The 25,638-nt window shown below is 43.2% G+C and overlaps 1 protein-coding gene across 3 annotated transcripts in view; it reads left to right on the plus strand.

The window, feature by feature from the left end:
* Ddr (discoidin domain-containing receptor 2) overlaps positions 1-25,638 on the plus strand; it is a 246,387-nt gene that overhangs the window by 167,039 nt on the left and 53,710 nt on the right. For all 3 annotated transcript variants that reach the window (XM_076766209.1, XM_076766211.1, XM_076766210.1), the window contains 2 exons: positions 13,415-13,562; positions 19,072-19,251. In XM_076766209.1, coding sequence (XP_076622324.1) covers positions 13,415-13,562; positions 19,072-19,251 — 328 coding nt within the window. The remainder of the gene's footprint in view (positions 1-13,414; positions 13,563-19,071; positions 19,252-25,638) is intronic.

The raw sequence follows: 25,638 nt of genomic DNA on the forward strand, positions 1-25,638 counted from the left end.
TCCGGGAGTCCAAGTTGCCTCGCGAGTTCGTCGAGATCCTCGTTATTCAACGAGACCCCGTTGTCATCGGACGACTTCTGATATTCACCATGGCTTGGTGATTCTCCCCGGTTCGCGTTGTCTCTCTTCGGTGCATACGCAGTCCTCTATGTCCTTGGCCGAGGCTCGTAGCCAGACGTTCTTCCCATTTTCACGCAGATTTGCTCAAAGCGAGGGAGCAGCTCGGAATAGAAACGGACGAAGAAAGGGGGACAAGAAAGAGCGAGACGGGAGAATTTAAGAGGAAACGGAAGTTGGAAGAGGATAAGAGAGAACACGAACGTTTACCCTGCAGCCTCAATCTGGGCGGCATGTGATCTTTGTGCACGAGCTCTTTCCCTTTACTCCTTGCACTTTGAATACGACCAGGAGGAACGAAAGAGCCTGACGGCGAACGAAACCCACAGGCTGGAGCGAGACCGGGAAAGGCGGCGGGGGAGGAGATGGAGAAGGGAAAAAAGCAAAACGACTGTGTTATCGCCCCGTTGTACGTGACCCGAGCCCTCCGCAGGCATTTTTCTACGGCAGACGTAGTCGCCACTCCCACGAATAAAGGGGAACGGGCAACGAGAAGGCGAAACGAGAAAGGGCTTTTCCGTTTCCGATCGACCGTACGGAACATTTCCATGCCGTCGCGATCTCCTTTGCCCGCCATATACCTACACTACCGGCCAAAAGTTTGGAACCGCCGTCAGAAGTTCACCCCTTTCTGGTACCACGCGACATTGACATTTAAATTCGAATCGAGGCGTTGAAAATGGCGATAAAATTTGATTGATCTAGCAAACTACACGTTTCACATTTTCTGCCATCCTTTCGAACGTAAATAAAGAAAAATCAAGGTTAATCGATGGGAACTTTCATTCCTTTCGTAACGTTGAAAACAACAACAATAATCGAAACACTCGTCACCGAATTGTCATCGTCTTTTAAAAGTTTTAGCGGGATACTCGTCGCAAACTTTTGGCCGGCAATGTACGGCTAAATAAAAGTGAAAAAAAATGAGAGATCCGGCGCGAAAACATTTCTCGAAGCAGTTTCCTAAATGGTTTACGACGGGACACGCATATATCTGTGTTCGAATCGGGGAACTCGTTTCCAGAAGCGAATGAACACGCGCAATAAAAGCGTAACGAACAACGTTGCGATAAAAAATATGTCCGCGTTCCTTTCTATCGCGTTCTCCTTGGTGCGCGGAATGCGTTAAAGGATACGAAGCTGAAGATCGAGAGGGTCGTAAAACGGTGGGCGTAAAAATGCTCGGGGAAAACATGACTTCTTTAAAATGTTTTACGACGGACGTGCGTGAAAGATGAAACGAGTTATTAGGGGTAATCGAAGGGAAGTTGTCCGGGGATCTTGACCCGAATTTTGGAAATATTTTCACGAGCGCGAGCACCACGCTGACGAAGAGAAACGTAACACGAGTTGACGCTCGCGAGCCGGCGGACGAATTAAACCGAAAAGGAGACTCTCATTTGAATTCAGAGAGGAACGGTGAAAGACCTGGACCAGCGACAGTATATAGATGCATTCTGATGAAAACGGAACGGAATACGGCAGTCCGGCTAGATACCGCCTCTTCCTTTTGCGTTAGGGCGCTCGTTGTCGTGCCTGCGGTGGGACAATTGCCAACGGTGGACGTGTTTCATTAACGTCGACGTACCGACGCCAGAGACGAAACTCTCTGAACCACCTTCATTTGCGGCGTCTTTCCACTTACGTTCATTATAAAATGAGTATCAAGAAATTCAATTATCTCGGGGGGGAGAATATTCCCAGCGAATCATCGCCGATACCGTATCATACTCCCATCAAACTAAAAAGTTTTCGTATTACGTGGCCATTCCGTAATATATTATCCGAAGAACTGACGCAAATCTGGTACAAAAATTGGTAAACTTGAAATTAATTTCAATTATTTTTGGCTTCTCGAAGCTTCGTTTCCAAAGTGGGGCACCATCGGATCGTTTGGCTGTTTCCTCTGATCATCGATCCTAAAATATATATGCTAAAGTTTGTGTCACGGATCGCGTGAAAGTATCTTGTAGAATTTCCAGCAGAAGCAGAAGAGAACGAAGTCGTATTTAGGATTCTATACGCGTGCACGTCCGCGTTGCAATTTATCAGCTTACGTTTCGAAAACTGCGGCCTTAATAGTTCCGACCCCGGCAGGAAACTATTTAAGCGAACGAGATTTCGCGTAAACGTGCCTATAGTGTGGTAATTTTCGTGCGCGAGATTTATCGCCCTAGCTGCCGGGATTCTAGCAAAAGGAGGACACTACACGCGAGAAACAAGACACGGTTGCTCCCCAATGATAACATTCCCAGAGGTGTGTCGCGATAAATCCGCAGGTGAAAGTCAACATGTACCGTTGTTCCGTGCGAGACGGGGGTGAAATACACATATCCGCGTTTCTCCAGACCGGAATAGAGTCGTGGTGCAACCTCGCAGTCTTCAACCCTTAAGGGGCTAGTCCCGCTTTTCGAGCCAATATTTGGAACGTCTTCGCGAATTTTATTACAAAAAATTATTAAACAAAATTGTCTCTTCCAACAAATATAGGTCTTTTCTTATTAGCTTAATGTATACGAAACGATTCAGCGAAGAAAATTTAAAACTATTTTCAGGAAACAAATTTGGGTTGATCGAGAATAAACATTTAGTTCATTTTACAAACTTAAGTTTATTGGGGCCACTCCGCAAGTATAAACTAAAAATTACTTAATGTCAACATTAAGTAAAATAATACAGTTGAGATCGAGAGTCCACTTAAGGGTTAAACAGTCTTTGGCAGCGATTCAGTCGCTTCTGGGCATCCAAAGTATTTAAATTTGAGACATTGAAATTCGCGAGAGGCACGGAATGATTCCTTCGAAATCACTCGATAAACATCGCGCGGGATTAATCACGTCGTCTGAAAAAAAATGATTAACGGGTCCCGGGGGTGACGTCGGAACGTGCGTTTGGCGGAGAGACGCGGACTTTTGTTTGACTTGACGACCGTTCGCTTAAGTCCACAGATACGGACTGTAATTTCCATCGAAATTTCAATCTCGTTTATCCGTAAAGTAACTTCCATGAGTCCTGTCCGTCGCAGTCGCCCCCCTCGCCCCCTCATCGTCCGTGCCGTTCCACCCCTCAGGCGATCGTCGCGGGGACTGGCAGCACGTATCGAATTTTAATCAATCACCGATAGGGACAGCCAATTCCAAAGCCAATTAACATATTCATTCCGTGGGCCTGCCACCCTTTTTCCACTGATTTCAGCGAAATTCAAATTGCAATATGGTGAGCGCCATTACGAGCCGCTGCCGGCCGAGCACCCGCACGGTCATTACGCGGCAGTCATTACCGGACGCGTTCGTTCGCGATAATATTGCTCGAGTCTGCAGAATTAAAAAAAAAAAAAAAAAAAAAAAAAAGGAAGAAGCGAGAAATTTAAAAACAAAAAAAAAAAAGTTCCACGCAAAGAGAATCGGGGAAACGTTAGTCTCCGTTGGCGAAGACCATCGGCGAAACCACCCCGGCTGACGAAGTGAATTTTGATGGTATCGCTTTATTAAAACGGTTCTCAAACCGCGACGCGGAGGAAGCCGCGCCATTAAATACCCGCCCAGGCTCGGGGAGTCGTCAAGTTTATACGACTATTCTCCGGGCTTTTAATCGCGAATAAAATTTCCCGACGTCCGCGGATTCCCGTCTACGGTACGAAATTTCGTTCGAAAAATAGCTCGAGCCGCGGGAATAACGGGCGCGGCAACGAGTTTCTCAACGAGAAAACTTTTTGAGAACCATCGCGCGTAGTCACGCTTAACCCTCTAACGAGGCGCGCCACCCCCCACCGGGGTGAGCGTAATTGCCGAAACGAGGATTTAATGCGGGGAAATAAGCAAGCGTATCGGCGAGAGAGGCGATATCATAAATGGAAATTCAATAGTATCGCGCGACGACGCGTACGGGAAGTAGAAAACGACTCTCTGGAACGGGCAGTAGTTAAAGGTCGTTTATGGTCAGACGCCGACGGAGTCTGTTATTCGATACGGAGCGACGAGACGCCACCGTCGTCGCCGCCGCGGTTTATCGTTCCTTCCATCCGTCGGATTTGCGGCGCGTTTGAAAAATCAACAAGGTCTCTCGGAGCTGGAGGGAAATCCTGTTAGGCTCTCTTGTTTCATCCTGGTGATGAACTAAGGAGAGAAATAAAGTTATACGCGACCGAGCCGGCAGACATTTCTATCCTCTCCTCGCCCACGCTTCGGTGCCTTTCCAGCAGGAAATTCAATGCTCGACACGGGGAAACTAGAAAATTTCCCTCGGCCTGCTCGAACGCGCAAATGCACTGGGTGTCCTCTGAAAATTTCTCCCGGGACGAGTCTTGACCAAGGCTCTCAACGCGAACCGTAATTGGGATCGACGTTTTCGAGATAAATCGTGCGATCGTGCCTCGTAAGTTGGTACGAATATTTATTAATCATTCGAAATACAGAGTTTTGCAAGCTCTTAAATTTGTCATTTATATTCGTTGAGAAAGGAGAGAGCAATTTTACGAGCCTCTATGTTGAGGTTGTGGATAAACAGATCGATGCTTCTTGGCAGTTGGATATCTAAAGGTATCAGACAGTTGATTACAAAATGTGATTTAAATCTTTAATAATTCCAATGGGAGGTGAAGAAGAAAATGCAATCCTTCTTTCACGAGAATATCAGTCCACTGGAAATAGACTCTTTGACGATGCTTGGGAGAATATTTGGGAAACCTAGAATTCGGACTACGGCTCTATATATTCTTTCACATACTCTTTTCCAATTACGAACCTCTCCTAAAGGAACATAGCGAATTAACTTTTCAATATTGGAAATCGTTAGGTATTTAATTCGCAATCTCTCGCGCTTCCTCGTTTTTGTAAATTCATATCGAGTCTACGACGTTCTATTCCTATCGAAGAATATAATAATTTTAAGCGCCCCGACTAGAATTTCGTAACGAATTTATTACAATATTACTGTGTATTCGTAAATATTTTTACGGGGTAGATACAGATTTCTACAGCCAGAAATACACAAGTTTTGATATTTTTATTTTTACCAGGTGAAAAAATAAAGGTTTTAAAAAAAATATTTCTACGAAAAATCGAAGTTCCCAACAGCGCTATAATGGCTTTGCGGAGGGGAATATAGGGACGATCGGAAAGGGGATTACGGATTTTTATGAAATTCTATGGTACGTTTGAAGCGTCGCTATAAATTCTAGTGCAAAATTCAAGCACGAACAGTACGACCTAACAAGTTCGTTAAGAAATTCTATCGTAGTGGACGGAGATTCGTTCGACCCTGTGCAGTGTATGCATTATTTCGCGAAACACACGCGGACGTGTATAAATTATCGTCGACACGGTAGCCTCGTTAAGTGTGCGAGGACCCGTACAGGATCGAGCCGATATCGATGGATTACGGATTACCGGCCCGAACGTGGACACCCTATTAGCAGATTACCGCGCGGCCTGGAAACAATTTTCTACGGCCACACTTCCTCCCTTCCTGTCTCTATTTCTCTCTCCTCCGTCCATGGTCCGTGTTCTCTTTTTTCCCCGACGGCCAAGTCTGGCTTTTTTTTCTCTCTCTCTCTCTCCTCGTTCCTTTTTCGCGACTCCATCAGAGCGCAGGCTCGATCGGTGAGTGCTTCCATCCGGACGAGAGCTCTCACCCCCGAGGCGCGGAAAGGAAGGGGTTGAATTTTGTTCCTTTTTAGCCGCCGTCGCTCGGTCTCGCTCGATTTTCGAAATATCGGCCGCTCGAGCACGCGGAGGGAAATCCATTTCGGCGTAAACGAATAGTTACAACTCGTCGCCGACGGATTCCCACCCCCGAAATCGAAATTCTCGCCTCGAAATCATCCGTTGTCTCCAGCATTTCGCGCCCTTTCTTTGCCTCTATCCAATCCTAATTCCCCTACAGTGACGAATTCGAAGGTTTACTGTCTAATGGCTGATCAGTAGTACAATCGAGCGGATTGTAAACTGACGTTATATTTTCGTGAGAGACGCAAATTTTTCTTGCATTCGAAGTCGTTGTACCACGCGTTCGATGCTCGAAGTAATTTTCTCGGAGCGTCGTCGGCGGTGTAAAAGACGAGGGAAGTGATTTCGAGAAGGAATGCTTTTGTCCGTCGCGAGAAGACGTTCGAATTACACGGTTCTTCGGCAAAGCAACAGGGTAAAGATCCGAGCTACCAGAGGATTAGAGACACGCCGTTCACCGATAACCCCGGGATCGAGGTCTCGCTAACGATAATACGCTGCTCTTGAATATTTTCCTTTTATATCGGGGGGAGACATTCCGACGACCGTGCTCGTTAATGAACACGAACAGGAAGGCGTCTATTTCGAATGAAATTAGAGGGGAGCCAATTAGCGTTCTCTCTGCGAAGGTGTTAAATGATTTCATTTCCGTTAATCGCCGTCTATTTATACCGTTATTTCGTTTGTATTTAAATTCCCGAGGATCGTCTCCAGACGTTTTTTTTACGCTCTCGGTGTTCTGCTTTGCCGAGAATGGCGCCATTAATATAGATTTAAAATTATTAAATCTTTTAACGCGATGAGCTTTCAGCCACGCGGACTAATTCGGATAGAGATACAATCTTCTTTAATTCTCTTTATATAATTTCCTTTACCTTTCGTTGCACGACGCAGAATACACCTGGAATTTATTTATTTATTTAATCTTGTACGGGGCAAGAAATCCACGGATTTACAAAAATTCCATCGTGCGTGGATTACAAAAGATTGTTTATCTGGAATAGAAGTTTCTCAAAAGATACATTGAAAATGTCAACGGATACAAATTTACGCTCGATAAAAACTGCCTGGAATCAAATGCAAATCTGAAGAATTTGTTTTCGAAATAGTTTGCGTGTAAAATGCGAAACGATCGCGTGAAATGGATCGCGCGTTTCGATTCGAATCCAGAGCGATATTAATTTCACGAATGCAAAGCGGGTTATTTCCTTCTCGCGGTGCAACTTTAACATCAAAGGACCCGACTCCCGTGTAGCGATATTAAGATAACAGCGAGAATTGCCGCCAGCGCGGGTTTAAGGACGTTAAAATTAAACAGTTCTTCATTAGCGGAGTCAGGAAGTGGGAATGGGGGGGGGGGGGGCCGAATTCGGCCGAAAACAGATTAGGAGCGTGCTCCTTTCCAGCACATTGCTCCTAGAAAGTAATTGCCTACACGGCGCCACGACGAGCGGGCGGAAATGGGACGCGCCGCGTAAGCTCGTTCCGGGTTTTTCGGCTCCATAAGACGAGCCACTGAGCCACCACCTGCTCGGGTTACCTGACTTCGACCTCCTAACCTCGTCGAGATAATGAAACTCGGCGGAAGACGTACACCGGTGGCTTTAATTCCATCAGTACACTACCTTGCCCGAGGCAATTCCAATTTGACCCTCTTTAAACACCGTCGCGCGACGCTTCGAAGGGTTTAAAGAAAATCTTGCACGATGACGCGATTTGGATGCAAAGAGGGTCAACGATCGTCGATTGTGAGATTGGAAAACTTTTTTTTAAATAGAATTTTATTGGACGTAAAAATCGTTGCTCGAGTCCAGAACCTTTTCTCAGTGTCCATGGTGAAATTAGTCTTTTCGTTGTAAAATTGAATTTACTTGAAATACTTGTCCCGTTTACCATATGAAATTTTCTTCGATTCGAGTTTATTCCATTCTGATTCCTCGAGTTACGACGTCGTTGCAGTTGAAAACTGTTAACTGTAACTTTATTCGACGGCCTCGAATAATTAACGCTTGTTGATTCGCGACTACGTTGACACGGGGCCACTCGGGGCCACTCGGAGCTGAGCCGTCGCGTCTGCAGACTTGACTTTGTATGACATCGTGCAGCGTTAGACGTCAGTTATAATATAATCCGGCTACAGCGTTGAACAATTAACAATAGAAATTGTCTCGTTTGCTAAACGCTTGATATCTTATCCAGATACTTTCTTTCTCGCTGCAGAATCATTATTATATACTTGTTCGTCCTTAAGGATAGTGAAAAATCATATCGAGTCCAAGTCTGACAGAAAGCCCGTGCTCCGTCGGATATTTTATGATCCTGCGGGACGTGTTGATCCTGTAACATTGCATAATAAAAGTCAGGTTACTGTAAACAAGGAAACGTCAAGTTGTCGATATTGCATTTTAGTTTGGAACAAGTCTCCAATAAAGCCGGAGGATGTACAGCGGAACTTTCCTTATCCAGTGTCTCTTGCCCGGACCTGCGAACAAATAAGTATATTCCATCGACCCAGTAACCTTCTAGGGATTCCTCTGGAGGACCATTCTTCCACGACCGCGAAGGGAAGCGTTTCCTGGATAGGAAAACATCTATTTTATTAAAGATGGAACGGGGTCGAGAGAATCTTTATGTCGTCCCTTTGAAATAATTAACGTTTACGGATATTAGGGGTCGATGGTATCGGCGAATATTAATAAGTATAGATCAACAAGTTTAATGAAAGCCCCGAGGAAGTGTCTCGAGCGCGGATAAGTGGCAGGAACGAGACGATTAGACTGTTGCTTCGACCTAGCTAACGAGTGTTATACAGTGTCGAGCTAAATGGAATTTGATTACATTCGCCACTGTTACTTCTACAAAGTAATAGCACTCTAATTACATCGTAATTACACCATCGTTGTCGCGTATCGTCGTGTAATCTTAATCGTAAATCACCGAGCTCTTCAATTATCGTGTAATTGCAAAGGTAAATTTAATCGAATCACATTTTGAAACGAATATAGCTGTGAAAGAATGTCAAAGACAGATGTCAACTTGTTGAGCAATGTTGAGCCGTGGAATTCTTAGTTTCGGAATTACCGTCAAAGTGCAAATTATGCGTCGTTATAGTGGACAAACGACCGTTTCAATTGTCCTCGCGACGATCGAAAATGTCCCCCAAGCGTTCACGTGGCGAGACAGCGTCTGTATTCGAATTACAATTTCAGCAAATTGAGTGAATTCCGAGTTTGTCCACGGGAGGGTCCGACAGTCGAGAACATTTCCTGCATCGTCAGAATCATCATCATCTCTGATGCGACCTATCTAGCTAAGGGCGATCGCAGCCTGCCTGTACAGAATAGGTGGGTTCTAGCTTGAAAATACAGATTACACACACTGGTAAAACAGTGTTACGTGCCTGTGTGGAATTTACGTTCCGCCCGGTTCCTGCGTTAGGTAATAAGATAAAGCTTCCCACCCACGTATGCGAATCGAGCACCTCTCGTAAACGATAATGTACGAATGCGTTCGGTACGGGAGACCGAAGAAATATAAAATACGATTCGGTGTTAGTTTCCCATAGTTTGAATTTAAAGGTAAATTGCTGTCGATCGATCGAGATTTGACTGCATTTTAGGAATAAGAAAACACTAAAACGGTTGTTTAATTGGTAACAAAAAATTTATTGGTTTTCGTAGGATTAATCTCAGTGTTTCCATATATTTCCCAAATATACTGCACTTTAAATTACCACGTTCAAAGAAAATCCTTGTTGTTCTTTCGCTTTCAGCACTTTGACCACCACGTATGGGCGACAGGACTTTTCACTCTGTAACCAAAACGATTAATTCTCATAACTTAAAACGTTGGAGGAAATAAATTTAAATTCGTGAATTTTATCGAGGTTACGAAAATAAGTTCCCAGACAAATTTTAAGTATAATCCGATCAGTTTCTCCTGAAATGCCATGACGCGGATAATCGTACTGAACGAAGCGATAAATAACTAGTAAAGTACACAGTGAGTCTCTGTACGATTGCGACACCCTATTCCAGTGCCCGTGGCGCAAGAACGATCCATCCAGGTCGGATATATGGCCAGCCTCCCAGAATGATCCTCCCTCCTTGAAGCACGGATATCAATTTTATGTGTCGGTAGGACGATATCGGTCCGGCCACCGCCGCCCCCGTTCCAGGTTCTTGTTTATGGCTGTATTAATTATTCCTATCGCGTATACCCCGGGCCGCTGGCTTGTATTCCTGCGCGTTGCAGTTGCAGTTGCAATGCATCCGCGGTCGGTCGTTCCGAGCCGGCCGATATAGCCTCGTCCGCCTCCGCCCTCGACGTACGGCGGCACGATTTAAGGGGTGCGTTCCATTTGCGTGCCGTTTACAACTCGGTGGCCCGTTTACAGCTGCCCCCGTCCCCCGCGCCCTTTGCTGCATTAAGTTTCCGTCGGTCCCTGACCGTAGCTACGGCGGACGTGCTAATTCGAACGACGATTGATTAGCGTGCATCCCGCTGTTTCGCTTGACAGAGGTAAGACGGATTCACAAGGAACGGATCCGCTCGCATTTCAACCATTGAACGACGTTAACTTGTACAGGGGGCATCGACAATATTTCCTGGTTAAAAAAGGAAAAATATTTTAAAATGTCACGGGGCGAGCAGAGAGCCTTTATCTATGAATAAGCAGCCTTTTAGAAGCATGGTATACAGGGTGTTCTAGAGGCCAAAATAAGACGAAAATCAAGAATATCAATTTCTGATATTTCTGGTTGCGGGGGTCGATTATAATCAGTTTTGGTGGATACACATACCCCCCGAAATCAGGAGGATTTACCATTTTTATCTTCGCCATATCGACCGTCCATAGAGACGGTGGTTTCTACGAGGTTTAGAAAACCGAAAATTAATGGGTTCGGAATCCCGTAACTCGGTTTTCGCGCTCATCGAATCTGACCCCCATGAGTATCGCCTGTAGTGGATTCCACGGCCCCCGAAGTGGTGGGAATCTGCCTTTGCGACGGGACTCCGTCGATATTGAATCCCGTGACCCCCGGTTCATCGGTGTTGGCGCCTGTAACCCGAGTGGTTCGATATTGGATCCTCTGACCCTGAGTCCTGGACACCGTGTCTGAACCTGGGAGTTATCGCTATTGAGTTTCAGGTCAACGGAGAGATTCTTGATATTCAGTTCTTCCATAGAGAGTTCCTTGAAACGGTTGCACTTCTGCACGTAATCAATTACAGTGAAGATTTCATTTACGGTGCTAGATTTAATAATGAAAAATTTGGTGTTATGGTAGTCGAAGCTCCCCATCACCTGGAAATGACGATTCTACTTAATTTGTTCCTAGTGATTTTACCGAATATTTGCAAGGATATCGAATAAAATATTACATCCTCTTCTTATATTCTTCATGAGTACATATTCACATCTGAAATAGAGTTTGCTTTTATTCAATTTCTCAATTCTATAAGAAGTATAGATCTGCTTAACATTGACTAGTTTTCGTGACAAAGATTATATACCGAAAGTGTTTTAAGGAGAAAGGAATATCTCGATCTAAGTAGAAACTGCCGTGTTGGGTCAGACATCCAACAGACAGAATATTGCCCAATTGACATTCTCTGTTTTTAGTGAAATCTGAGGCGTAATCACCTTAATACTTTAATACAATTATAAGGCCACCATTATCGTGATATCGTAATAAAAATACTTATGTCCAACTCTCTCGCGTAATAAAATTTAGAAGGAAACGAGGCAAACTATCGAGGCTCGACAATTTGCGTACGATCTCCGGAATTTATTCTTTCTCGATTCAGCGTTTCTGGCACGACCGGTAGATACCAATAAACTCTTTTTCGCTAGGATATCTAACTCGAGGACACGATTTCAGCTTTGTCGGCGATGGCCGGGGAACGATACGCACTCCCATGCGGATAAAGTGACACGAAATTCTCCCGTCTTGCGGATGCGAGAAGCGCATCGTAGAATTTCATGGAAACGGCACGAATCCATTTAATATATCAGCCAAGATGCCGACAACACACGATCGACGTACGAGAAAAGTCCTCGCAAAAATCCGCTCTCAAGAGCCACCGTATCGTCCGCTCGCGACTCGCATTCGTGTTCGACGGCGCCGTGGTTATTGGTGTGGTCGAGGACAGACTGCGATAAGGAAGAAACGTCCACGAATTTCTCAAAATAGGCGTCATTCGGCCGTCTATAAACCAAATTGCGATCCAAGAAACGGTGATAAACCGTTACGTTATAGAAAAAATTTCCAATATAATTTTTTTCATATAGAATTTTCGTTAGAAAAATTAGTAAACGTTAGACTTCGTTCTACTTTATAAAAAGAAAGCTGTAGCTACGATTTTAAAATTGTCTTCTCCATATCGTAGACCATTTTCAGAATGTTTCAGGATTGCCTGAATTTCCATGTTCGCGAACTTCCCTTGTTAGTAAGCCCCGGTGCGATTTCGAAAACAATAATTCGCGTAATTCGTTGTACGCTATATACAAAGGGAACCAGCCGTATTAAATAAACAATAGGAAAATCGAAGGAATATTCGCGTATCCCGTTACTCGCCTCAAAGTAATACTCCGGGCTTTTCGAAGCAGGAAACGCGAGACGGTTCAAATTGCGAGCCTCATATTTTTCGGTATCGAATAACGTATACCACGGTTAGAAATTCTAATCCGACGGAAACGCAAACGAACCCCATCGTCCCGATCATCGCAAACCGACGTAACGTTTGCTTTTCACGGACCGACGGAGTCGCGTGTACAATTCGCGCGCACGGTTCGTTTAGGCTCTCGTGTTCGTTGTTCTAGAGATTCGATTCTCGACCACCGAGCGTGTGCGTTCGTATTTCAACCAGCCCCGCGTCCTTCAGGACACGCGGATCGATTTCAAGCCGGGGAGACAGGAACGAGAGAAGCGTACGACGAAACGCTGCTTTCATCCAGATTTAACGCCGGCATTTACATTTAGAAGAGCTTCTCGGCGAGCTGTTGTTTACTAATCGGATCCCGGAAAATGGTGCCCGAGAGCCGTGAGATTCGTTCTTAACGCTGTAAACACGTTCCAATGACCAATCCCGATGCTCCGTCTGCGGCCGTGCTTAACGAGACCGTCGTCTGCGCGGTCGACGGTGTCCGTTGACTCCTTCGTCGGCCAGCTTCTCCTTTTTCGTTTGTCGAACTTCCCGGCCACCGACCATACTTTGGTCTCGCTCGTTACTAGTCCGCGTTTTTCTCTTTTTTTTTTTTTTCTCGTCCAGTCTACTCTCGTCTCGTTGGAACGGCGATTGGAGTTCGGAGACAGTCCGGTTTATTCGAATTGGCCGTAGCGGAGAGACGAGATTCGCGAAAAAAAAATAACGGCTGAAAGGAAGTTGAAAACTGGACTGCAATTAGGATAGGAGACGTTTTTATTGTGTGGAAAACGAACACGAGTGATTCAGAAAATTTCTAATTTTTAGGGAAAATCTTGAGATCGAAACGGACGGTGATTAGTTAGTTGAAATCTCTAATAATAATTTTCTAACTTTATTGCAACGAATTTCATCTTTTGCAGCTTTTAGCGGGCAACAATAATCCGTACACGGAGGAAGAGCAGATCTTCGACCCGGCCATCGTGGCGACAAAAGTCCGTTTCATCCCTTACACCTCCCACATGCGCATGGTATGCATACGGCTGGAGCTTTATGGCTGTCCATGGATCGGTGAGTGAAATTTATAGCAGCTCTTCTCTCTGACCATATATCATGATACTCCACTTATTCGCGACAAAGTGCCCGTCGCTAAATATTGAAAAGGACGACGCCAGTAGTTTTCAGTTTCGCGCATTTTTATCACCCGCTTCGCTATTTTCCATTTTCCCCGTTCGAGAGAATGCTATGAACGAGGTCGACGTAACCGGTGACCTCCATCTTCTACTTTCATATTTTAGCCCTTTCTTAAAAAGTCGCGGTAAACGACAAGCAATCGATTTGTCAAAATAATTTTCTTCGAGTCTTTGCTTTACGACAGCGACAAGGAAAGGATTAATAATCCGAAAGAGCTTCGTGGAAGAGGTTCACGGTTTACAAACGACTTGATGAATTGGTGTTATCGTTCATTGTAAAGCAGCCCGTACACCTACGTGTTTGATCGACCGTCTTTATCGCTGTTCTTTTTCGCGAGAAAGACAGTCGATCAAACCTGCGGGCAAACCTCCAGTAAATCTCGATCGCGTGTGGACCATTTATCTCTTGGCAGCTGAAGTTTCATCGAGATAAAAAATACGGATTTATTTCAGTCGTTGGCTCATAATTACCAAAGATTTACGGACCTGTCGCCGCATCGACAGTCGTTGACATTGTATTACGTATTTCCGTAAACTGTAACTGGTCAAGATCGATCAGATCGGACTGAATATTAAATTCTTGTTTATTCTCCAGCTGCTCCAGAAAATACTAAGCCACCCCAGACATTTATCCTCCATATTGCCGGGCTCTCGTACAGGTTCTTAAACTCCGATCGAAGGGTAGCAACTTGGCTCGTTCGAAGCCTGGTATTAGCGTAGATTTACAAGCGCGAGCGATTCGATACCTACTTTTCCAACGTTCCTATTGTGGTCGAGAAACTTTTCCACCGACAACCCCTAAGTCCCGCAACAAGGCTTGGCGTTGTTTGCGAGTTAGCTCCCGAGCATGGCTCTCAATTGATTTTCTTTAGGAACAGATTTAAGTCCCCCTCGAGTCTCATTTTTCAGATTCAGATCTCTGGAATCCTTCGAATCGCCATCGGATAGTCCTTTCAGCAACGGAGACTCCGATGGCCTCTCCGATGGTCAAATTAATGCGTCTGCCTGCCCTGGCTTCGCTACGTTTCAATTTAAATTTATAGAAAAGCCTCGATTCTTTCGTTATCAGTTGTTCCCCGGAAGATAACGAAAGCAGCGTTAATTAAATAGAATTTAAGAACACGCTTCGTTATAAATATTGCAATTTTCTTGAAGATTCTCTTTTCTCTTCTTTCGATCTAGACAAATTCCAACAGTTACGGTTCTGTTTTTCCAAGTTTCCACGTTTCTCTCGAAACTTTTGCAAAACACGAGTAATTAATTAAAAGTAACGCACAGCGTACCAGAAAATTCTACTTCGCAGTCTTTCCGTCGACTCGAATGTACAATTCTTTGTTTCTCGATCAAATAAAAAAAAAAGTAATAAATCTCGTTGTTTCGACGATATTCGCGTAGATTCTTAAACAGCGATCGAAGGGCAACAACTTTGCCCGCTCGAAGGCCAGGCATTAACGGAGATTTACGGGCACGAGCGATTCGAAGGGAGGGCAGGTGTGTTTGCGTTAATCTGACCCCGAAACGGTTCAGCGAGCGTGGGCGTTCGAGGAGGCTCGACTGGGCACGGTCGTTGCTCGAATTCACGGTTATAAGTATCGATACACGGCTGCACGGTGTCGATGGTGCTCGTAATTGCTTACGCGGTAAGAAATATTTACATCGAGAATGTTTGTTTTCCATTATCGAATTGGCCCGTTACCGTCCGGCTGAACGATCGGTCTCTCGAAAACTTGCTCGAATTATCGAACGAGCGGTGTTTTCATTTCCAAGCTGTTGCCGGAAATAACAACGGGTCCGTAAACGATTTTGTATATTCAATTCCAGTCCGGTAACCGAGCAATTACTGTAACGGGACCCGAAATACTTTCCACCCGATGCTCGCCGATCGCAGTCGAAATTACCGGAATTAGTAAACCCGAACGCACCGAAAATTGCAGTCAATGTTTACGGGGACTAGATTGATCTGTTTATTCACAAACCCAACACGGAGGCTTGTAAAATTATTTCCTGTTTTTCTCATCGTTTTAAAGCACTGTAAATCTATATGGTTTTGATATTCTTAATAAAAAAAAGGTTCGTCAGCATTTTTTTAAAGAAACGATTATAATATTATTGCAACAAAGAGAATAGTTTTATTGTTAAAAAATAGTACCAAAGAAAGCTGTGAAACGTATAAACCACCCTAGTGGTGGTTCGTGTTTATAAATCGTGATCACTCCTCAGCTGCTCGAGTATCGACAATTTCACAGAGCACTATACTATCGTTTGCAGTGGCGTACTTTTTGTTCCTCCCACCCCTGGCCTTTATACGCGCGGAACAACACCATGATAAATACAGAGTATTTATCGCTTACGCCTGTTCTCGGAAAAGAAAGCAACGCGAAAACGAGTCCCCGCTTTGCAACGAGCCTGTTATTCCAAATGCCATTTCCTTTTCCTTTCGCCTGTCGTTTATGCAAAGGACGACTTTAATACCGTGGGATTTACGATTCCTCCCCGTCATCCGTCGATTAAATTGAATACGTCGTCCGGCGAGTATTAAAAACGCATCGGAATAAACGGTGTCATTTTTATTCCACGAAAGTGTTAAAACTTGTACCGCGTTCGTCTTCGGTGACGTCTGTCAGTTCTTGCGGGCGGTTCTTCGGCCTTCCAATAAATCATTTTCCGTATTTCCCCCGGGGACCAAGAGAAGTAAAATGGTAGATTTTTATCGGGTATCGTTGTGGCGTTGATGAAGATGTATAAAGATGAAATCACTGGGAGCTTTCGCGAACAGTTTGCGTTGGAAAATAGTTAATAATAATACGTCTTTATTACCGCGTGTAAATACAGACTTTTGTTTTGCATATATCTACGAAGGATGGAGTCCTATTAAGGGCGTGTGGCTGCTCTCTGAAACCCTAAACGTACGGCGTTACGGGGGAGAAATAAAAGTTTTCACACCGAGAATCGGTATACTTACGATTTTTCTTTTACGAATGGAATAGAGTTTGTGCGCTAGAAAATCATTTTTAGATTCCAGAAGGAATTTCCAATGAAATTCGGTTCGCTATTTCCAATATCGATGTTCCATCAAAAACTGCTGAAAACGTTCGTTTCACCGAATATAGAATGCTTCAAATATTTTTCCAAATGTTCCTCCGCAAAAATGTGCGGATTACGTTCGTGTTTCCAAACATCAATTCTCCCTCTTCTGTACAAAAGGGCTCCGTTCCAAAATGTTTCGCTTTCTATTGCATTCGTACGAAAGATGCATGTTTAAGCAGTTTGCTTTGGGGGGATTCGAAAAATCATGTTCGAATCGCTGCATTTTTTCAATTTGAAACTTGTAAAATCAACAGAGTCGTGGGTCTCGAAATCATCTGCTTTTTAAATTTATTTCTATGTTTCCTGCTTTCTGGTTCACCCACTTGTTTGAAAATATTGTCAAAAAATATTTCTTTTTTTTACTTTATTCCAAAGTTACAAATTCCACCATTATTTTGAATGAATTATGGTAAAAGCTGACAAATTTTCCGCGCGATATAATTTCGAACCCGAAGTCTTCATATACTTAAACATTTCACGACGAAGTTTAATTCTTTTTACACATTTTCTCAAAGTTTCCATAACGTTAATACTGATAGGATTAAGGTGGAATCTGACAAATTGTCAACGTTATAAGATTTTGGACCGAATATTTTACATACTTCCAGACACTTTACCAAACTTTAAAGCCAAACGACATCTTTCAAGTCGGTTGACACGATACTTCGGAAATCAATAGACCGATTGTTTTGAACTTTGATATACGTATAAAGTTGACTCTTTTATCGCCTGCAGTAAAACAAACTCAATGGCTATAAAAGTTTTTATTCGAAAAAAATCTTTCTTAACGCGCTGCAATTTGTCCAACTCTGTTTCTTTCGATCCTGATTCTACATATACAAAATAGACTCCTCAAACATGAACACACTTTACTAAAAATTTTAATGGGAGATTCTAGAGGCCAAAATAAGACGAAAATCAAGAATACCAATTTGTTGATGGTGGCTTCGTTAAGAAGTTATTAACATTTAAAGTTCCGCCAATACTGAATTTTTTTCTCGAAAGTGGGTAAGATTTCGAGGGTATGTCTATTCACCAAAAATGATTATAATTGGTCCCTGCAATCAAAAATAATTTTTCCAGAACGATTTGAAACTTTTCAATTTCGTCGAAAAATTTAGGACTGTCGATTTTCCTTAAAAATTTCTTTTTCATTTTTAGTAATTTTGTTTGACGCCCTACAGAAAAGTTGTTTAATACTTTTTTGTAGGTACCTATGGGCTCTACTTCAGAAAAAAGTTTCATTGAAATACATTCACTATTATAGGAGTTATGGCTGTTTGAAAATTGGACCATTTTTATTGGGTTTTTCTAACTTTACGGGGTCAAAGACCAACTTTTCGAATATTTTTGCAATTTGTACATATTCTCCGCCAAAATACGCGTAGTTTGCTTTTTTAAACATTAAAATCGTCCAATCCGTTCAGAAGTTATGACGTTTTAAAGATTCGCATGAAAATTCGAGCAGACATTCTGGCCTGAAATTATATTTTCGGTAAGGAATTTTTTTTTCGTAAATGGTTATGATTTCGAGGGTATGTCTATCGACCAAAAATTATTATAATTGATCCCTGCAATCAAAAATAATTTTTTTAGAACGATTTAAAATTTTTTAATTTTGTTGAAAAATTTCACACATACTCGAATTTTTTTCTCGAAAGTGGTTAGGATTACGGAGGTATGTCTATTGACCAAAAATGATTGTAATTGACCCCCGCAACCGAAAATAATTTTTCGAAAACGATTTGAAATTTTTAAATTTAATTGTTAATAACTTTTTAACGAAGCCTCCAGCACCAAATTGGTATTCTCGATTTTCGTCTTATTTTGGCCTCTAGAATCTCCCATTAAAATTTTTCCCAGGGTTGGCCGAACACCCTGTATACAAAGTTTGAATATTTCCTTATTAAAAAATATTCGAAATCGACCGGTGGGTCTCGAAATTGGAGAAACCTCTTAATATCGTGCGAGGTATCGATTCTCGGGGCTCGTGGCTCCTAATAAAAGCACGTTCGCCGGACGAGGTATCCGTTACTCGGTCATAAATTATACAGGAACGAGCCGCACTCAGACAACAGGTAATCGACTCGGCGGGCGTCGAGACGTCAGGATTTAAAACTTTCCGGTCTCGTCTTCTCCCGGGGACGTGCACTTTATCCAACGACCGGGGGCGCGCAATCTTATCACGTATCGTCGGGAATAAAATGTCCATCCCATCGCCACGTACGTGGCGCGATGATGCATAGTTCACGATTGGCCCGTGCATGCACCTTACACGGTTCGTACTGTTCTTGTTGCAGAGGGCCTGGTGTCGTATTCCATGCCCCAAGGAATTAAGAGGGGCTCGGAGGTTGACCTTTCCGATAGGACGTACGACGGGAGGGAGGAAGGAGGTTACCTCTCGGGGGGACTCGGTCAACTTGTCGACGGGCAAAAGGGTCCTGACAACTTCAGATTGGACGTCAGTGGTAACGGGAAAGGTAAGTTGCTTCGTGCTGGAACGAGATTAGCGCTAGAGCCCGATCGTGTCTAGATTAGCGTGATAGAGCCGTCCGCGCTCTACCTTCGCGAGTAACCCGCTCGTTGACCGACTTATATTATTACGTTCCCATCTTTTCTATCCTTCTTACTCCGCTTTAAAGTTTCCCTGATCTTCACCCTTCCCCCTTGGGAACGTAACATTCTAGCGATTCTTTAAGAATTTCTCTTTTATTACGCTGTTCAAACCTCTGTGGGGCTAACGTTATACACACTTTGGCACACTGACCAAATTAAATGTCTGTTCAAAGTGCGCGTAGATTGCACGGTAATTTCATATTCGAGAGGTTCAAAGGTCCAGTGTTTTTTTTCTGTTCTCCAGGAAGAAGACTTTTTGAGATTGTATTATTACAATTTGTGTAAGTTTGTTTACTTGCACGATGGAAACGGATAAATCTGAATCGATGCGTGCACCGCGTCGCTCTTTCCCCGGCATAGCGATCCTCGTCGAACGTAGTTTCCAGAGTGTTATTAAATCTCAATTGTAAATGCCTTTCATTTCACCGGTCGGAATTAAATTCGCCGGGCGATATCGAACCCCATTCTCGGGATTAATTTAATACATATTGAGCGCGTATAAAGGAACTCGAGGAAGAAGTAGATTGCTCGCGCCGTTCTTGAGGAAAAGGTTAGCACCATGGTCGGAATATTGTTCGTCGAATGACTCGAGCAACTTCGTGGTCTCACAATATACATAAATTTCACTTTCAGCTCTATGCAACGCCTGCATCCTTTGCAAATTTCGAATTGCAACACTTTATTACAAACACAAAAACTATTTAACTCGCGATTGAACTCGATTATATGTAAATTATTTGTCAAATATTTAAACGCTTGCAATGGGCGTTGGACAAACATCGAACGGTCCTCGAAACGAAACTTGTACGGTAACGTGGATATAATCGTACATACAAAGCGTGTTATAATTTTGTTCCGTGTTTATGATCTGTACAATCGGTCAGCACTGGGTTGCACCTTTCGAGGCGGGTGTTTCGAAGGAAAATAAAATTTTCTACGCGCCGATTCCAGGTGTGCGTACCAGCCGGGGATAAGGGAATAACAGAAAGCTGGCGGCAGACTAGAAGCTCGGACTCGCGGAGCGTGTTCCACGCCGCACTCGAATCTGTTCCAATTTACATTTATATTGAACCGCGGGGCTAGACTGCAAGCCACACTGCTGTTTACCGGCTCCCAGGATACATTTGTGTCTTTCCATTTACGCCGGCGAGACAGGCCAGCGCACTCGGAGCTACGTACTTTCAGCTTCTTAAACTTTTAAACCCGTCGGGACTGCGTGCAGCCTCTCTCGACTCTCTTTAAAACCGTGGCGCCCGTTCCTTCTCGCGTCGAGAACCGACTGTCCGTCGATTCTCGTCCCAAACCACTCGCGAAAATACTTGCGGGTCTTTTATTAAATTTTTCGCGCGGGAAATTAAGTCATTTTCTATAATTTATCGAGCTTTAAACGTTTCCAAATTACACTAGGCAACACTATACCCCAACTGTGAAAATAAACATACCTTATTGGAATAAATCGGTGACAAAAATGAAAGGGGAACGCAGTGCCTCGCTACGGTATTCAGCGTGGAATTAATTGCCTATTTATTGTGTGTTAATAAGTCCTGTTAATAGTTTCACAAGTATGGTCAAAGCATCGCTGCAAGTGGTCGGATAATATGTTACAGATTGCTATTGGATAAACATCCAGGTATGCGTAAGGAAGTTTTCGCGTAGTTTGTCGTACTTCAAAAGCTTCATGGTTGCGTTGAATTTGGTACTTCAAATTCCCCTTCGTTCTTGAATGGGTTTGCTTGGTATATTGCTGGATGAGAGTAATAGGGAAATCGAGTATCCAATATATTTCAAGTGTTATCGCAACTTCCGAGTGCCAGGTAGATGTTTATGACTTTATCGTTGCTCCTAGTTCTACAAACGTGCCACTTACCGTAGTTTCGAAGGGTTTCTGCGAAATAGTCGCCGCAATTTTATGAAAGAAAAATTGAATCGAGCGAGATAATCGGGTCTGTACAACGGGAAAAACCGCTGGCATGATTGTCGGGCGAGACAGAAGTGGAGTGGACCACCTGTTGGTGTCTCTTGGCGCGTGAATTTGAATATGTGTTAGCGTAGCTGTCAATATTTGTACGCGCGAAAGAACGCTCAACGTAAATACATTTCACGTAATTGTGTATCTTTTTATAATTTGTTATTTTTTTTTGTTAGAGATTGTTCTTCTCGATCAATTTTTATTCGAAGTCTCGGGACAGGCGGAACACGGATTCTTTTTGAAATACACTTTTATTCACCCTCGTAACCTGTTCCAAGCTAGTTAAACCTTTCTACTATTTGAGGATGTCGGTTCGTGGTTACTATGGGTTGCACTAACCCCGCGTTGTTAGCCCGGTTTTTCACTCGTGTTAGGCAACGGTTAGAATCCCTGCTCGTAACTCTCTTCTTCTTTTACACTTGTCTGTCCGACGCGCCGTATCCTACACGTGACACTTCAACAATCCCAAACGAGTCCCCAATTGTAGGAGTCCAGGAAAAAGAAGGGCACAGGATTGACGACCGACCACTTTTCCAACCGTCGAACCGTTTCCCGGTCTCTCGGACTCCGTTTCTTCTCGACTCGGAGGATCCCACAATAGGTTTATTTTCATTTCTCTACAAGAATGAGCAAGCAACTTGTAGTATTTACGAAGGTGCAGAAAATTACACCCATAATTTATTTATGTCTCTAGTATTTGAAACTGTACAAACTCGTTACCAAAAATACCTTAACACTTTGACTGCCACGTCTTCCATATATGGGTAACAGGATTTTTTATTACGGAACTAAAACAATTAATTCTCGGGTTAAAATGTTGAAGGAATTAAATTTGACTAGGATTCTTAAATTTTGTTTTCATTGAAATATGTGTTGAGACAAATTTTTATTCATGTAGTTTACAAGTGTATAAAGTCAAAGTTTTGGTCTCCTACAAAATTTTACTTTTATTAGCACAAGCTTTCTATTAACGTGCATTTCAAAATACTCGTCCTGGAAAATATAATTATATTTTTCGAAATTTGACTTCGTCAGCGACTGTTTGACTATTCCTTGATCGTGGTTGCAGTGTCGAGGTGAGAATCTTAGGATGTTTTTAAGACCATAACGCCAAGCCTGGAGTCGTGAGAATTTTGGTGGATCTCTACTGCCGAATTCACAGTAACGATACGCGAATGCCCTGCAGCAAAGCACCGGTTTACAGAGAGTCTACGACTTTCTGTTTGAATATACTCAGTTTATTATACGACTCCTGTCACAACGTATCTCTATAACTCTCGGTATCATTGCGACGTGTACCTACTTTTATGAACCATTCTGATGCGAGTTCACGGTAAAAACAGCAATGTACGACAAGAAAGAAACAGACTCTTCGTTCACCTTTTACTGCGACGGTTGTTCGAAAGATTTCATTCCAGATTCAAAAGTTTCATATTTTCTTATCGGTAATACGCAGGCACAGAGATTAACTGCAATGTAGAATTATTATTTACGTTACCGTTGACGTATACAATTAGTCTCTTTAAAATAATACTTAATGGATTAAGCCTATGGGAGTTGCTCCCAAGATGCTTCTCGGGAATAGACGTCCAAGCGATAGGATTTAGAGAACCAATCAACCAGGAAAATTACATAGGCGGGACAGTTTCCAGAATATTTGGCGATCCACCCTCCAGAAGATGGGAGGTTCCAGCAATCCATTATACGTACAAGAATCCAAGACGAACGATTATAAAACTGGTCGTCGCTATAGATATCCCAGATAAATTTTTAATTTCAAATCTCGAAGAATCCTAATTGAAATCTGCAGTTTTCCCGAAGGTCGAGCGATCGGTAAATCGTAGCGTGGAAAATTCGTAGTTTGAAAAATGGCGACGCAAAAGCCAGTCGTTTTCGAGGATTCTTTTGGAATCCTTGTTGGCCGAACGAATGAAATTCAAATTTCGCTCAACAGTAGCTGTCAGCGTTAGCGAAAAGTTATTCCCGTCGCTTATCCAGATTCGAATCGGCCCGTCGAAATCGTCGAAATCCCCGGTAGATCGTTTTGAAGAGGTGATAACGCGGGACTATCGACGCGCAACCCTCTTTACGAGCGCCATACGCGCGGTCGTATAGTTTCAGAACGGTTTAAGTGAGAAAATCATCAGGCTGCGGCGAATCTAAGGCGCGATATACCTATGGTACCGTTATCTTACGACCCTTCTGAATGTTCAGAATTGATGGTAGATAGCGGCCGAGCGACGACAGGAAGCTGGGAAACTATTTACTCGAGGGACGATATTAAAGGGTGGGGTTTATATGAAAACGGATAGATCAGAGCGATATAATGCCCGAGTCTCCGAACATTGTTGAGAAAACGGAAGGGACCGTGGCTGGGGAAATCCAAAGCAGAACGGCCGCGGATACCGAATCGAAGCGGAACGATCGAAACTCTCGTAAGTTTTAATAAGCTCCAAGGCAGCCTCTGTCAGGACTACGTCGAGACGTTTTTCGTTCCGGCCTCTTTCTTCTCTCGTCGAGGAGATAAAAGCGCGCGGGATTTATAGCGTAAAGAACAGATCTCTGCGAGGCGGATTACGTGCATCAACTTCTCGCGATCTTATGAAGCTTGGGATTAGGCGGAAGTAAAAATTGAAATGTAAACAAAGGGCCAGGGAGAACAGTTTTGCACCGAATATTCACGGTGTCTTGGCGTCTCGAGTGCATCTTGCCTCGTTCAACTCGCGGACGAATTAATGCCTACACTGTAGGTACTTTAAATCTAACTCTTTCGTGAAAAATTGTTTGTAATATTTATAAGTCTGCATAATACATTTTCGAAGGTAGACTTTGAAAGAGAGAGTAGGTGGTTTGTTGATATTACGAAATTGATAGTAAGACGTTGTTGCTAGGTTTGCTGGTCTACTTTTCCAATTTGGAAATCCACACCTTTTCGTACTTTCGTTTCGATTGCCTGATTTAAGGCATGCAGACAACAGTATGATTTAAATTTCATAATAAATGTCTGTGGTTTCGCTATAAAAAAAACACACACACACGCGTCTTTAAAGTCATTTAAATGATGACGAGCCCCCTGAAACCGTGCAAACGAAACTTTCGTTCGTCCCGGGAATGTTAGGCAACCCTCCGCGCACGCGGGCGAAAGTTTGGCCGGGAAACCGCAGCCAGCGTCTGGTTTAAAGGCGAAAATTCGAAACGTACCGCGAAAAGTAACGGAGGACTGGTTTCGAAAAAAGCTGGTTTTAGGATTATTGCTGTCCGTATTCGATCCGAGCAGCGAACCGGCGGAATCTAATGGCGGGATTCGAGCAATAACTGCCGTTGCGGATCCTGGCCACCGGACTCTTCCATTTTCCATACGGTGTTTCGTTGCTCTTTGGTGTGCTCGTCCAGCGAGGCGCGCGGGAGTGGGACCGAGTATGGTATACGTAACTTTGCAGAGACGGTGGATACCGGGGCTACCGAATGTTAATTCGAAGCGTAATTAATATTTCACCGGTGCTTCCAGCGAGGATCGATAAGAGCCAGAATTTAGCTGCAAGGACAATTTCGGGGAATTAGCAGGAACGGTATGGGTATACCAGCGAGTATAAGTCACTGGTTTTGGTTCGATAGAGGATTCTGAAACTGGAGAGGAATGTCGGGAGGTATAGTAAATCGGGAGAGGTTGTTATTGTTTGGTGTATGAAAAGCATTTGTTCTCGAGGCAGATAGTTTTAATCGTGGCGTTAAATAATCTTCCATCTTTTGTCTCCTTGCAGTGCCAAATTCGTGGGAACAAAATTTAATAAGTATATACATATGAAATCAATAAAAAAATTCGTATAAACGTATGTACTATTCGATGTTAACACACAATATTTGCTCATCTTGTCAACAAACGTTCGAAATGAGGTCCTTGCATCTGATTTGTTTTATTATCTTTCAATAGTAATAATTCAATCATTATATAAATATTTTTCACCAAAATACGCATTGTTTGCCTTTTGAAACATTAAAATCCTCCAATCCGTTCAGAAGTTACGACATTTTAAATATACGCATTAAATTTCAGTGAAACATGTCAATGGTATGATCAGACATGAAATTTTCGGTAATGAATTTTTTCCTTGAAACTGCGTAGGATTTCAAGGGTAAGTGTATTCACCAAAAATGATTGTAATCGATCCTTGCAACTAAAAATAATTTTTTTAAAACGATTTGAAATTTTTTAATTTCGCCGAATTTGCCCACCTTTCTGAATTTCTTTCTCCAAAGTGCGTAGGATTTCAGGGGTATGTCT

This window comes from Colletes latitarsis, chromosome 6, assembly GCF_051014445.1.
Source record: "Colletes latitarsis isolate SP2378_abdomen chromosome 6, iyColLati1, whole genome shotgun sequence".
In the NCBI taxonomy this organism is placed as follows: domain Eukaryota; kingdom Metazoa; phylum Arthropoda; class Insecta; order Hymenoptera; family Colletidae; genus Colletes; species Colletes latitarsis.